Genomic DNA, 16,106 nt, shown 5'->3' with positions numbered 1-16,106 from the left:
CCACCCAATGACTTGTTATAGTCGGTACTTTGTTAAATTCGAAGGACTTGTCTATAAAGAGGATACATTTCCAACTTATCTGCTTAGAATACCGCACTTTCCGCCGTAGGTGTAGCTCAAAAAACGGTCGCAAAAAATTGAAATTCATCCCAAACGTCAACAGAAGTTTTAGGATGAGGTCCCTTCCACCCACAAAGAAATTTGAAATTAAACTTTCCTTATATAATCGTATCTTTTTCGTTTACGTAAACCTTGAGTTGGAGAGAATTCACAAAGAAATCAATAAACGAGGATCAGATGGTATAACCTCTGTAGAAATGGAACATATTCATGGGTAAATCACATAATACCCTTAAATATTCAAATCGAACCCACACGTATTTAGGGGACACAGTAACCTTCCCCCTCCCTCTCAACCCCCAGAAACGTCCGACCTGTTGCGCAAGGATAAAACTTTTCTCATAAAGATATCAATGAAAGCATAAAGTTTATGCTTTTCTAATAAGGATAAATAAGGAATAGAGGAGTCCACTCCACACAATAGATTATATCTTCAACCGAATAGAATTCATCTATCTAATGGTAATAAAGCCAACTTTTTTGTCTTATAAATCAATGATGTTCGAGGGTAGTCTTTATTATTGCGATTTAAGTAAGTTGGATTTCACACTCAGTCACTTGTGGAAACTTTATTTATGGTTTCTATTCAAGTACCAACTGAATTTATGGGGGTGGACTAAGTGATGGATTTTTGGAGGAAGTTAAATTAATTCTATCTACGCATTTAGATGAAACTTTTTCCTTTCAAATTTCGTTTTGTTTTCAGCTTAGGGAACTTATGCCAGGTATTTAAATTATTTCATTATATCTAAATTAGAAAAAGTTGGAGAATAAGCTCATTACGCTTTACGCACTGCCTCAGTAATCTTTTTGGGGCTACGATGGGGATTGTAGATTTTGCAGGAAATAATTAGTATCTGAACTGGCTTCAACTTAAGATTTCATAAATTAAATATTTAATGAAAGAACACAGATGTCATTCATATGCTTACAAAAGTTGCAGACTTCTTATTGAAAGACGAACTCTGAATTCGATTTCAAATGGCCCCTACCGATCTTACAATTCTACGCGCCATCGCTCGCGTTTATCTGAAATACACTTCATCTCTCCCACGACTTCTCAAGATGCTCGCGCTCCTCCTCTACTATTCTGTGCCAAGTGCCCTTGGGGCAACCCACTTATCGGCCATCTTGGGAGATTGGATTCCACTGCATGTCGTAGCTCGCACTGCAATTATCGCCCCTCCTTAAAGTGTGATCTATCCACTGCCACTTCCGGCTTCCGATCACAGTCCGTGCGAGTGCCAGGCCCATTCGCCGACCAGGTTCTTTGTTTGATGTAGTGTCAGGCCAGTGTACTCCGATGATACGACGCACACAGGTATTGACAAAAGCCTGGAGCACAGAAAAAACACTAGCACAGAACAATATCAATTTGATATTGGTGTTGAGATAATCGCATTTGCAGATTTTAGACAGGACAGCGAAAACTGAGCTAACGCTGTTAACGCTTTGGACAACATCCAGCTCCGTCAGCAGAAACCATGCTTCCCAGATATACAAACTTATCGACGCCTTCGATGCTCTGCTCATTAATGCAGATAGGGAGAGTGCGATGACCCGTCAGACTGAGAATATTGCTTTTGCTGGTGTTTGTCTTCAGTCCAACTCTACTTGCCTCGCTTTCAAAATCCAGAGCTATTTCGCCACGGTATATGACAAGGTGGGAGAGCAAACATTTGTCATCAACGTAGCCGAGGTATTTTAAAAAAGATATCATTGTCCACTGAACTCCTCCACGTCCTCCGGACAAGGCAGCTTGAAGAACGTCACCGATATTATTATTATTCTGTTAAGGGAAAGTCGCACGCGTCCTTGAAGAACTATTGTGCCTCTTTTACTGGTTATAGTGTACCTGTTGATCATAGTATCTCAAGCAGGCCTGTAACCGTTAGGAACTTTAGTATGTTCCCCACTTCCAGAAGTTTCAGCTTTGCATCTGGTATTAAGTGTTCTCTCAGATGTATCGACCTACTTTGCACAAGTGCCGGCTACTGTCCCAGGACGTGCATAGAGGTTTCAACCTCCTCCTCACAGAACCTGCAGGCAGTGCCCGTAGATATCCCTAGCTTCCCTAGGTGATAGTTCAGCCGACAATGAACAGTGAGAATTCCCACTATGATTCGGAGGTTCTTTTTGGTGAGGTTTAAGCAATTCTTTGTGCGCATGGGTTCGTATCCCCCAATAAGCACCCTGGACTGCTCCATCCCTGGTAGGCCCGTCCAATATAGTTCCCTCAACCGTTTCTCTTCGTTTCTTAGATTCATAGCCATGATACCGTTTCCGATTTCACAGAAGGGTTCTGGCCCGTGTAAAGGCGTCCCTGCTCCCTTCTTGGCTAGTTCATCCGCTGCCTCATGGCCTTCCAACCCAGCATGGCCTGGAACCCAAAGCATCCAGACCTTGTTGGACGAGCTGAGTGTATTCAGTCTCTCAAGGCATTCCCATACCAGTTCAAAGTTCACCTGGTTGGACCTAAGTGCCTTGATCGCTGCTTGGCTATCGGTGAGAATAGCTATGTTCTGCCCCCTGTAGTTCATTTGCAGATTAAAGGAGGCACATTTGTCTATGGCGTAAATTTCCGCCTGGAATATGCTAGTGTACCTGCCCATTGCCTCAAAGTACATTTTCCTTGGACCAATGACACCGGCACCCGCTCCCTCTGCTGTGAGGGATCCGTCAGTGTACCAAGTAATCAGTTGCTGGTTTAAGTCGTATGTCGCAGCCACGCTCTCCCAGTTTGCCTTGTTACTCCAACGTGTTTCAAACTTCTTATCGAAGTGAAACCTTGTTGTCATGTTGTCCCTCGGTATCAGTAATTCGGGATACCGCCTAGAAAGGACATCAATCTTCCTTCGATTGAGGCAGCTCCCCGCCTCACTCATACTACCGGCCATCCTGAATATTGATCTCCTTGCCTGCATCTGTATGTGCACGTCACCGATAACAAGAAGAAATAATATCGGTGATAGAATGCAACCCTGGGGGACTCCACTTTGGACCTCAAAATCTCCGAGACTTTACCTCGGTGCAGCACGTGACATTTTGCGCCATCATTCGTCGCTCTAATAATAGCTATTAGTTTGCCTGGAATGCCCATAATGCGTAGAGAACTCTTGATACACTCCCTGTGCACATGATCGAAAGCTTTCTGGAAATCGATGACGAGCAGGTGCAGTGACGATCTCAACTCTGCATACTGTCCAAAATGATCTGTAGGGTGTTGATATGGTCAATGCAGGAGAATCCCGAGCGGAGACCGGCCTTCTCTCTGGCGATCAAGCTTTCGAGATGTACTTTGATGCGTTCCAGAATTATTTTAGCTATTATCCTTACGACGACAGATAGCACGCAGATACCTTTCCAATTGCCACACTCAAAACGGGTACCCTTCTTTGGGATCTTGACGATCATCCTCTTCTACCACTCTCTGGGAAGGTTTTGAATCCCCAAAATGTCTGTACGAGTGGAAGCAGCAGAACTGCAGCCTTCAAGTCCATCGAAAGATTTGCGACCACATGCAAGCTCTTTCGTAATATTACGACCGCCATCGCTTGCAGCGGTCAATGGAGCTTTCAACCCCTTCCGTTTATTGATCCACTTCCACGATTCTGCAATCAGCCAGATCTTATGACGTCCCTTTAGGTTGTGGCTGATGGCCTGTGTAGCACCCGAGAAAAGAACGCTATTGATGGCAGCCTCAATATTCTTAGGCGGATTACTGCCGCTCAATCGGCAAGATAGCTCTCCTATTGTCGAACGAACGAACTGGATCATACAAACAATCAATGTTGAATTTAGGGGATCGCAGCTCCCCCAACTCTGTGAGTGGTGGCGTCGGATGATGATCCCTTTTGAGGTCGATGTAAGCCCCTTTCTTATTACGCTCATGCAGAAGACAACTCCTTAATCTACTGCTGATCGCGAAGTGGTTGATCTGATTGTTCGTACGGTGTCGGTCAGTTGAAACCCAACTGCCCTTATGGCGGTCGTCAAGACCGTATTTCCCTACCACATGTCAGAGCAAAATGTTATCAGATCCCACCTTGGTATTCAGATCACCTCTAGGAACTTTAAGAAGCCTCCCCTGAACTGCGTTTAATTGATCGTAGAAACCATCCTTCTCCACTATATCAGAAGTTCCGTTGGTGTGTAGCATTGCAAAATTGTGATGCTCCTTAACCTGGACCGGAATCTTGCAGTTAGAAGTCTGTCAGAAACCGGCTCCCAGGTGAAGTAAGCACCTTGCGGTAGAAGCTAGAAACAACCCAACACCGGATTCGCGTCTGCTACCAATTGGCTTTCCAGAGTACAAAAACACATTGCCATTAACGTGGCAAGAGGGAGAGGAGTACTCTCCAGAGTCCCAACATGTTATTTGATTTAGATTCAAAATGTCCAGTTTATATCGTTAAAATTCCCGCTCAAGTTGGAAAAAGCGAGCATTCTGAGGACCCTCGCTACCATTATCGAGGAACGTGCGCACACTCGAGGAATCAATCATAGTCCGTTTTCGATAGACAAAGGTCGTCGTCGGGAGGTGAATCTCTACCCGAGGCGTTGTTGACATTAGCAGGAAAGTCTCAAAAATTTTCAGGTTGCTAACCCTCAAATTTCTATCTTCTTTCAATCTTCTATCCTCTTACGACAAGCAGATAAGGCTTTGAGTGAGCTCTTAAGCCTCAACTCACGGAGCTAAAAACTTTAACTACTAAATATTTCGACGTGCAGAACAACTATAAATTAAAGTAGTAAAAACACTAGGCTGTCATACGGAAAGTCGCGGTTCAAATCTCAGTGGTAGCAGTGGGATTTGCATCGTGGTAGATTTCGCGGATACCAGTCTACTCAGTTTTGAATGGGTACCTGACAAAACCGGGATGTCTGGAGTTCCTTATCAAGGCAGGCCTAGACCGGATACCGGTTGTTGTGCCGTTGATGATGATGGAGGATGGTGGTAGCATGATGAATACATTCGTCCGCTGATACAGAGCAGTTTTGGTTGATCGTCCTGCGCGGTAAGCGTTCTGACATGGATGTAGGGGATTGCGTATTAAAACATTAGTTCTAGTATAGTTGTCAATGACCTTCACCACCGTCTGTCATTCAGATTGGTCTGAAAGATTTTGGGTGAGAACGATCCTTTTTAACAGCTTTTGGAATATGCTATTCTGCCCCTTACCACTTTTACCCCTAAGATCATCTTTAGAGTTGTGAAACTGCCATCTCTGCCGAGTGATTTCAATGGTTTAAAGGTCCCCACTGCCCATCTTACTCTACCTTTCGAGCACACCTCTTTTGCTAATTTCCAATTCAGGCAGAATGATATTGCCTTTCGCCTTGGGGTATGACCCCGGGTAATAAGCTCTGAGAAGCAGATGTATGCTGTCCTGCTCATTCTCGACAAATGTCCCATCTTCCTTCTTCAGACAGACAGAAAATATTGCCTTGTCATCCTCCTTCTTCAGACAGAAGATATTGCCTTGTCTTTGGCTATAGCTTTAGATAGCCTGGATGCCTCTCTGGTTTGTTCTATTCCTTCACAGAATTACCTAAGTTCTTTCCTTCCCTGATCGCGTTGCTATACGCCGTTAAAGCCCTCCACCAGTCCCTGGTTTGTTTCGCCCGGTTGAAGAGTCTTCGCACTTACTTTCTCATTCTGAAAAGGTTCCTGCTCCACCAGGATGCCTCCCTTGGTGACCTGACAGCATTAACTGAACAGCTGGCCTCATATGCGCCAATGGCGATTCTATTGAGGCCTTCCTCAACTGTTTCTATTTCGCTCCTGATGTCACCACTCATTAGGAGATGAGTCATGTTGTTTAGAAGTCCCAGTGTGTTCTCCTAGGATTCTTTACTACTGTTTCTACTCACACGTTGCCCTTAATGTGGAATTTGATTATACTGTGATACGAAATAGACGGCTCATTCGACAGCCTACAATTCTTGTTTGCTAGAATTATGTCCAATACATCTTGCCTACTGCTGTCACCTATTGCTAAGAATAAATTCAACAAGGTAGTCGATTAGCGTCACTACTTCCCCAGATCTAATAGTGTGTGATCGTATCCGAGGAGAAGTGGTAACGCCTTTCTCTGACAGAATTTCACCAGTATATATAGCGGCTAATTCCGGTGGGATTGGACTGCCATCCAGTGGGAAGTATCTCCATGCCACGACTGCCAAACCACAATATCTCCAGTCAGGAACTCTAAAGAACATATACATTTTAGGTTTGGTTTCATAACATTACATGCTCTTGTTTTTCACAAGAGGAATCGCAAATTACCGACATGCTTCCTTCTTGCAAACACTAAATCTGGCCCCGGTACACCTCGGATTCTTGAGTCAGCACTATACCAATCTTATTATTGAAAACTGCCCTTGCAATTTCTGCAGATGAATCTTGAAACTGTTCTGTAATATCGAAATACCACCGCCCGCTTCCAACATGACACTGCTCTGCGTATTGCTCTCCACCTCAATCCTTACAACGTTCAGGTTTCAGTCGTCCAGCATCGCCTCCTTAGTAGGCAGCAGATCCTTTGGACCTCTGTGGTCTGCGCGATTCCTTCGAAGATCTCGGTAGACTTTCCATCCAATGTATAATCCAAGGAGGGTTTTACCTTTGCCCTCCACCTTGCTTGTAGAGATTCTCTGTACGCAACTTCGTCTTGGGTAATTAAAAAATGTCTCCTTCTCAAACACTGCAGCTTTGAAAAGGTAGACTATCACCGTGTGTTCCACAACTCGGCTTCCTTTTTTGGAGTAAGGTAGGTGAATGCATTTACGCACAGAGTGTTGGACTCTCGCAACGGTACACCACGCTCTATCAATTAAACCCCTCACCCTTCATCAGAAAACTATCCAGGACCCGTTTATCACATTACTCCTGGTTAACCGTCTCGTTCTCCCGCCCTGGGAAACCTTCAAGCCAGGGAGTTCCTTTCACCAATGGGAGGGTGCAGGAGGAAAGGAACCCGATCGAATTCTATCTTCATTCCAGCTCCAGAGCTCCTCTCTGTTTAAATAAAGTTGTTGACGAATCTCAAAAAGGTGTGATCGGCGTCATCTACAACCCCATTGTAAAACACACAGCCAAAAAAATTGTGCCTTCCCAATCTTGTACCGGTAAGTTGCCAATAAGCCGTGTCGCCCATTTACCTTGTTTTGTCAAGAGTGTTGTCACTCATTTAGTGTACGTTGTCGTTTTTCACGAGCAACAGTCTTCTTCCTTCCGCCTGTAAATGGCCTTACGCTCCTTAGCAAGAAGGGCAACCATCAGCGCCGATTTAGAGACAATGCGATAAACAGACACCGCCTGTAAAATTCTCCGTTTATATGCGTGCGCAAGGCACTTACAATATACCGCCTTTTCAAGAGAATCAGCCCATACTTCCACATTGTACAGTAGAATAGACCGCGCTGCACTCATTAGAAGACATCGCCGACTTAAGGCCGGAACTCCTACTACAGCATTGTCCACCGCTGTTCTGATTTGTTCGAAAAGCTCAATCTAGAATGGAGCGCCAAGCCGAGGTACTTACCCATTAGTTTTGACTCGCAGAACGATATGGGACGCAGGATCGGGACCCTCTTTTTGATCAGGATAACTGCTTTGGTTTCTTTCCAGCGCAAGGCTGAAGCGATGAGCAACCATCCATCCACTTGCCCGTAGCACCAACATGTCAAGCCTGCTGTGGCATCTTCGGTAATGCGTCTGGCAACAAGTGTCGCAATAGCATCTATATCACAATTGCATCGTTAGGAGCGCTCCGGTCCTAGGACGGATCCCTGCAAAGAATCTCTATCCTCCTCTGAACATCTAGCTATGTTCGTTTCTAGTCGGGAAACTTAGAGATTACGGTCTTCCGCACATATCAGAATAAGATCTGATCGAAAGCGTCTGCCGGTGAACACAGGCTTTGATGCGTCCCTAGGCGGGGCAATCATGTAGCAAATGTTCCGTAGATTCCGTTTCCTCTGGTCTGGTGTGTCTAGCAACACCGCCACCTGTCATTATGGGAAGCTTGTTCCCAGTTTCTGCTAGCAGCTTTAGCCAATGCTGCTGACACCCCAATTGCTGGTTCCGATCCGGACACTGGGGGAGGTTAAAGCTCAATCGGTTTCTACATTCCTGAACGATTTTTGAAGTGATCCAAGTACTACTTAACGGCCTCAATGCAGCTTGACGGTCGCTACAAATTGCGATGCGCCTGCCCTTCAACCGCTCGTCAATCATCCAGATTGCAGGCTTTAGGATCGCATACACTTCAGCCTGAAAGACCGTTGTGCGTTTTCCCAAAGGAAAAGCCCACTTCTCGTTTTTATTCAAAAGGTAGGCTCCTGCTCCAGAACCATTTTCCGTCTCTGAGCCATCGGTGTAGAAGACGTCAGTATATCCTGACACGCATCCTTCTCGTTCGTCGCAGTTTTCTCTTCGTTTCAAGATAACATCATATGCTGAGATACCAGACAAATATATGGGATCCAAGCATCGGAAGGCTTTGCGAAAATTAAATTCAGTTCTCCCAATAACAAAACTAATAGCAAGATATATCCATATAATTACCTGAGGCCTAAGTACCCATGTCGTAGATCTCGTCGAAGCAAAGGTCCACCTACACAGCCCATAAGCTGTGAAAGTTCGTTTCATTTTTATCTCCACATCTTCTCCACAGCTCTTGTCTAGAATAACTCCCAGATATTTCACTTCTTCGGAGAGTTGTAGGATTGTTCCCCTCATCTCTAGAAGGCAAAGACCATTCAGTTTCCTCCTTTTTGTAAATAATACCATTGTGGTTTTATTTAGACTTACTAAAAATCCATGCCTGAGACACCAACTGTCAATCAAATCAACGGCTTGTAGTGTATTTCTACAACCAGCACAGCCACATCATCTGCATAAGCTCCCGAATGTGACGGTCAATCAGTTTCTTCACACAATTCAGCGAAAATTATGTTAAGCTGATTTTCCTGAAGTTCTCTGGTTTTGAATAGTCATCTTTCCCAGGCTTTGGTATGAAGACTACCTTCACCTTCTGCCAAGAGGAGGGCACGTAGCCCAAAGCAAGACATCCTTGAAAGATATTTTTTAGAAGTTGCTCTAAATACTGGGTAGATGCCATCCATACCAGATGCTTTGAAGTGTTCAAATGATAGATAGCCGCTCTCTCCCTATCCCAATTCCCCTTACAACACCTTCGTGTTTGCAGAAACCGCCAACTCTCTTCTTCCCACTTCTGAGACCTGTTCTCCCGGTTGGTGTATTACCAGGAGGGTCAGAGGGAGACTTAGCTCTGGAGATCGTAAAAGTATCCTCCAGTTTTCTAAGAGAGTCCAACTTGGCCGACTCATCCTTGTTAAAGACTCTGCATAGCCTGCAAAATCTCCCTTTCATCTTCCAATTCCTCAGAGTATGCTCTGAATGAGTTTCGAAAATCGAACGTTTTACCAGCCTCTTATATTCACACTGTGAGTTCCGGAAGTTTAGCCAGTCTTTATCTTTATTACTTTAGGAAGCACGATTTAGAAGTCGTCTGGTTGATTTCCAGAGTATCTCCAATTCGCGGTTTCACCATGGAACTGGTTTACCACGTTGTCCTCGGGAAATAGGAGAAGCCCTAAAGCAATCTAAAAGTATGTGATTCAGAGTTTCCAATTGATCTTCTATCGCCAGAGGAGTCCCTAGTAGCCTAAGGGGCTCAACTTTGTCGCCAAGAAGTTAATTGAACTTTGTCCAATCCTTTTTCCTACGATACCGTATTTGTATTACCAACTGTTCGCCTGCGATAATCAGATTAAATTGTAAGTAACGGTGATCTGAGAATGATACTTCATCTAGTACTCGCCAGTATCGAATCAACTCTAACTGCTTTGAAGTGCAGATTGTCAGGTAAATTACTTCACTTCTTCTTGGTTCCACGAACTTAAGGGCGCATCCTACTTTCACGGTCATCAAACCAGCTGAAGTGATAAAATCAAACAGCTTCTCTCCTCTAAGATTGCATTTGCTACAGCCCCAACAAATATGTTGAGCATTTGCATCGCAACCTATTAAGAGTTCGAGACAAATTAATTCTGCATGCACTACCAGATCCACTATGACGTTTCTCCTCTAACCATTAACCTGGTATTATAAGTGGACCGCAACAATGTCCTGGAAATCGAATTGTCTGAGCATGGTTCCCTCTAACAATTTTGACATCAGAACGCAAGTCCTCGGTCTCAAGGATGTTTCTTCGAAGAAGATCCTAGTCCCCTTGTTGGAGCTAATACCACAGATTCTGTTAAAACGAACCCATGACTCTTGAAGCAGAAATATACATGGACAGTTCTACAACTTTGCCAGCCTTCTCGCCAGTATCTAGGAAGAAGTTTTCGCATGCTGCCAGCTCATATGACAGTCTAATATGAAAACCACCGCTAACTGAAAAGTCTGTTACGTTCAGTGTGCGGATTTTCCAGTTTGTCCTCACTTTCCGCCGAAAGTTCCGCTTTCTTGCGTCCGATTTCTCTGGATATCGCCACACTTCGTGGTGTAGCAACGTCCATGTACTCATTCCCAAGAAACTTCTCCTTCCTTCACAGTGCCACCCATTATCATCGGCTAGAACCCCTCCCAGGTTCACGGCGTCCGGGCTGCATAGATCTGTTTTTATATATCGGTGTTAAACCAGTTGCGTCTACATTACCAGCTTAACTTTCTTCCGTTTTTTCCGGGTACAGCCGGAGGAGAAAGTTCTGACAGGCAAGCCTGTAGTACACTCTCCTTTATAGCTAAATTTTCCTTCTTCCAAGCCTTCCTCTCCCGTATTTTAGAAGAGATACACAACAATATCACCGATAGGCCGACCGTAGTCGGGTTTCCAGTTTCTCTCATTAAGGGACGTCGGGTGTAGGTTTTCCACTGAAGCGGAGAGCTTATCTTCCACGAATTTCTCCGTGGAAGGAACGTGAATTTGGTGAGGCCTCTAAAATCCATACCTCGACCACGACCTGATTTCTCAAAGTCGCGGGCGGATTCGAAATCTGTGACTTCTTACAACCCTTTGTTTCCATCTTCATATATTTTTGGAGACCCTTAGTGTAGTAGTAAACTACCACAAGCTCCCCCCCCCCCCCTCCCCCGAGAAGGTGGTGGTTGATTGTGGTCTTCGCAGTAGGGTAAACTCAACTCCACCTTCTTCTTTCTTCCGTGTAGCCTCTTGATTCGCAGTATTGCGGAAATATGACGCCTGATGGACCAATTTGTGTATGGAGTGAGGAGCGCACCTGGTTGTTGTTGTTTTTCTTTGCTCTTTTAAGTTGGTCGTTCACTTGATGCCCACGAATATGAGGACTAGAAGGTCCACCATGTCAGAGACTTGCGTAGCACGGTATGGTCAAGCTTACTCCTTGAGCCGACTAGGTATCAGTAAGACCTCGTTCGACTGCAGTCACTTTCCTCTGACTACAAATTATCCTCAGTCTAGATCCGTAGCGTTTTGTTAATAGTTCACTCTTGGTAGTCGGGAGGTTTGTCTCGTACAGAGGCATACATCAACCCTAGAAGCAAATAGGTTGGTCCCGATCTGCTTACGCCTACAGTAGGTAACTTAACTTGGATACTCATTTTATATCATCTTTAAACAACTTTGAAATCAAAAGTGAAATACGACATGATATTTTGCCGTGTTAAATGGATAGTAAAGCATGATTTTTCCCATTCACAGGACAATAATGGAACAATTGAGAATGAAGAACTACGCGGTTTCCTCAAAGATCTCCTAGAACTGGTCAAAAAGGTAATTCAACGTTGCTCTATTTTTTTATTATTGATTTGATGATCATTGGAATCTATTTTAACAATTCTAAATTTTAACATCTATTCCTTCAGGACTATGACGCTCAGGACCTCATAGAATTCGAAGAGACAATTCTTCGTGGGGTAGCATACGATCAAGAAGGTAAAATTTCACGAAAAGAACTTACCATGATTCTGTTAGCATTAGCTAAAATGCCACCAGAGGATGATCAGTAAATCATCAAAATAACATCTCTACCCTTTTTCTTTGTAATATAAGTCCAAGGTAAATAAAAGTTTAGATTCTATATCTAGAAAACCTTAAATAACAGAATGAAACAGAATACAATTGAGTAAGAATAAATTAAATAAATTAAACTTTTTTGAACAAGAAAAAAAAACTTGTAAATCGAACGAAATTAAAATACGCGTCCATTTGGAATAATGTGCTGCTACCATACCTTAATAAAAAGGAAAAAAAATATTATTAAAACAGAATACAATAAAAATAATATTATGAAGTATAAAATAGATTTGACAAACACTATGACCTATTTCGATCTTGAAACTTTTCCAAATTATAACTGAATCAGACATGGTTGATCTTAAGACTCTTATTGCAAATATGAATTAGTTCAAACAATCTTTGTTAAAACAATAAATAATAAACAGGTAGGGGTATAACACGTGAATATTTATTTGTTATTTTCATATGACAATATTGTATGCAACAGAAATAAATAAAATAAATAAATTTTCTAAAAGTTGGGAAACTTAAGGAGAAATATCATAAATGCATTGAATTTCCTGGAAAAAATACTTAAGATTTGGTGCTGAATTTAACATAGCACCAAGAAAAGTTATTACTAATATTCAATGGTTTTGCATGAGGAAGTATTGGAAATCTCAAAAATTTATAATTATAACTAACAACGCTTTTGTGATTGTCAAACATTCACTTTTTCAAAATAAGTATTCATGCGTACATAAATTCATAAATTCTGACCTAAACTTATCAAGCTCGTAAAACATGTACGCATCTAATACTTGAACTCAAAGCTTTCAAGAAATAAATTTATAAAAATTATGAATAATTATAATAATTCAGATGGTTTCCAATGGGAAGGACGAAGCTCCCCTTTGATTTGTGTTTTAAGTTATTAAAATTAAATATATTTATTCATGTTTTATTAAAAATACTACGAAAAGATTTTATTTATGAATAAAAATGCATTTGTATCTGTTACTAATTTTGAAATAGAACCACATTTCCAGAAAATTAAAACAATTTAATATTAAACCAAATTAAAAGTGGGTATTTATTTATTTTCCCTTTAGCACTTCTAATTTATTTCAACCACAAAACTATATTATCACTTAATGATTTCACTGATTGAAATAATATTTTTTTAGCAACATAAACTATTTTTATATATATTTTTATATATAACAACAAATTATCCTAATTTGTTCCCATGCTGATCTATTTTAAAAAACCTAGACCCAAGGTATCCATAATGAATGTATTAATCCAAAAGATTACCATATAAAATATGTTCATCATCAATAAATTTCTGAGTGAATAAGACATCGCATTGCGTGGGAAATCATTTCCCTGGAGTTTGGTGTAATTAAGGCCACTTATAGCGAACAAATTACCATAATATGTAATTACGATAAACTCATACTACGAAAAGATAAAAAAGATAAAAAAGATATATTTGGTAATTAGAAAATCAATGAAGTATCGTTCGCAACATGTATTCCATTAACTAGATTTGATTACGTATTCATTTTATGACGCACATTTTGTGCTGGGAGAATATGAAATTAATTCTCAAGGGAAAACTGACACATTTATTTTTAGAAATATGGAAGCTTTGAAGATTTGAAATTAAGACAATTCGTTTTTTAAAGCAAGAAAAATCTGCTAATTCGCTTTATTTATATTTTTATATTTTTTATATAATCTACAACCATTTCAAACGAAGTGCTTCTGTCCTTCTCATTCAAATTTCTAAGCAGCGCTTCACTCAATATTTCAATCTTCAAGGATCGCTCTAAATACTCCCAACATCTGATAAACGAGAAATTTCTGTGAGAATTTTATTACCCAAATATAAACACTTGCATTGTTTTCAATCAATCAATATCTATGTATCGAAATCGAGCAAAATCCTTCGACCATAAAATTTAATTATATTTCACGCTTCGACATCGAAAAGCAACCATTAAATTTAAAATTTATGCAGATTTATCAATATAGGTATCTACTATTGCCAAAAGTCAATGATTTTTAAGAGCACATCTTTGAAAATAAAAAGATACAATGAGATAATTGAAAAATGAATTTCTTGTTCTCAAAAACGAAAAAAAAAATTTCTTGAAATATTCAAGTAACGTAAATTCGAGAAAAAAAGATACTCAAATTGTTGACTGTATAATTTTAGCACAAATTTAATTACACAAAAGAAAATAAAACATAAAATCCAAACAGAAATCAGAAGACAAATTACTCAATCATCAAAAAAAAAACAAAAACACATGTTACTTATTCAATGGAACAATAAAAGTTAAATTTAATTAGGTACAAGAAACAAATAAAATAACGAAACACAAGTTCACTAATTAATCGAAAGTCACTAACGATAATAAAACTAAATAGAAACTACAACAACGTTGAACAAACAACTGAACATTTACATGCATGTTTACATAATATTTAAAAGTAAATTCAAAGATACTAAAATCTTATACAAAACCCATATAGAAATTTTGTTACAACCGTTGATTCAACAGCTAGACGAAAATAAAAATTAAATAAATATATTTATTTATATTTTTGAGTATTTGAGTAGGTTATTTTTAATATTACATAAATATATATTGCATAGATATGAACTATATTATAAAATTAATTCAAATTATATTTTTTAAATTTAAACAAAAAAAACAAAAAATTCTTAAGAATTGTTCATAACGAAAGATACATTATAAAACAGAAACAGAAGAAAAATTGTGTAACAATGCTATATTGAATCAATTAAATGAATATAATAAATAAATGAATAAATATCTATATTGCAAAAGATATCTAAAAAGATAAATCTCGTTGTCATATTAAATTTATAAAATGAAAATAAAATTAAAAATGAAATTGTGAACATTTATTACTAATTATTATTCGAGAAACAGAGAAATGTAACGAAATTGGATGGTAAAACAAAGTAAATTGTGAAATGTAGAATTTTTTCGGAAATAAGTGGAAATAAAAAGTAAAATTATGAAATAACACAAAAATTCTTTAATTTCTTTAATCTACGGAAGGTAAGACAATTTTTAGTTCCATAGCCTCAAATATGGTTAGCTGACCTGACGCTGCTAACATAATGATCAATTTTGGCTTATATCAAGCAGTAGCCCCTAACACACCACCTTTTCGTGGTGGGGTACCCTGCAGTATTTCACTACCAGACTAAGAGTACCCTCCTTTTTGAAGTTGCAAATCCTCTCACCAAGCGGGCCCCTTTGTGCGAATAAGAGAATACTCGGCATACGCATGCATCTGGAGAAGTGCGTATATGGGCGTACAGACAGGCCGGGTAGGTAGGAATAAAACCGCCCACCCGTGGATAAAAATTGGCTATCGGAAGGATATCCAGAAATGAAACCGAATATGAAAAGGAAGAATATAGTCAAAGTTACGGTGCAGGGCTTTGGTAACCCAGCACCGGTTGTTTTGGGAGTGTGCAAGCGGCCTTCTGACCATCGATAATAAACAACGATCGCAGTACCTAATTAGTGGGAACTTTGCCTACTGTGGCATTAAATGTTACAACGCGATGAAGGGAGTAGAACTGGTTCCATTGACGGACCCGTTCAGTAGCTCCTCAATTCTTCGTAAATCCTCACCCTTACAGGCATGAGTCCCTCGAAATAAAATGCTACTCCCATTGAGGAGAGTAAAGCGGGATACAAGAGGATAAACCGGACGACATACCGGTAGCTGCCTTTATCGCACTGGGTAAAAAAAGCCTTATGAATTTATCAAAGAACGCCAAAATATTCATTAGAATATAAGGGTCACGATAAAAGACTTAAGGTTTGCATATGACAAGGCTGAGGATCAAAGAGGAGAGAAGGTATCTAGCGATGGAGAAAGGCAACACAAATGACGCTCACTTTAAACTTAGGAGTGGAG

At 40.5% G+C, this 16,106-nt stretch overlaps 1 protein-coding gene across 4 annotated transcripts in view; it reads left to right on the top strand.

Moving 5' to 3' along the window:
• The window catches only part of LOC119655119 (calbindin-32), a 356,244-nt gene extending 341,045 nt beyond the window's left edge, over positions 1-15,199 (top strand). For all 4 annotated transcript variants that reach the window (XM_038060846.1, XM_038060842.1, XM_038060844.1 and 1 more), the window contains 2 exons: positions 11,835-11,906; positions 11,999-15,199. In XM_038060846.1, the coding sequence (XP_037916774.1) occupies positions 11,835-11,906; positions 11,999-12,142 (216 nt within the window). In that variant the 3' untranslated portion in view covers positions 12,143-15,199. The remainder of the gene's footprint in view (positions 1-11,834; positions 11,907-11,998) is intronic.
• The last annotated feature ends 907 nt before the right edge of the window (positions 15,200-16,106 follow it).

Source organism: Hermetia illucens, chromosome 4 (assembly GCF_905115235.1).
Source record: "Hermetia illucens chromosome 4, iHerIll2.2.curated.20191125, whole genome shotgun sequence".
Lineage (NCBI taxonomy): Eukaryota > Metazoa > Arthropoda > Insecta > Diptera > Stratiomyidae > Hermetia > Hermetia illucens.
This window is presented reverse-complemented; position numbering and strand designations above follow the sequence as displayed.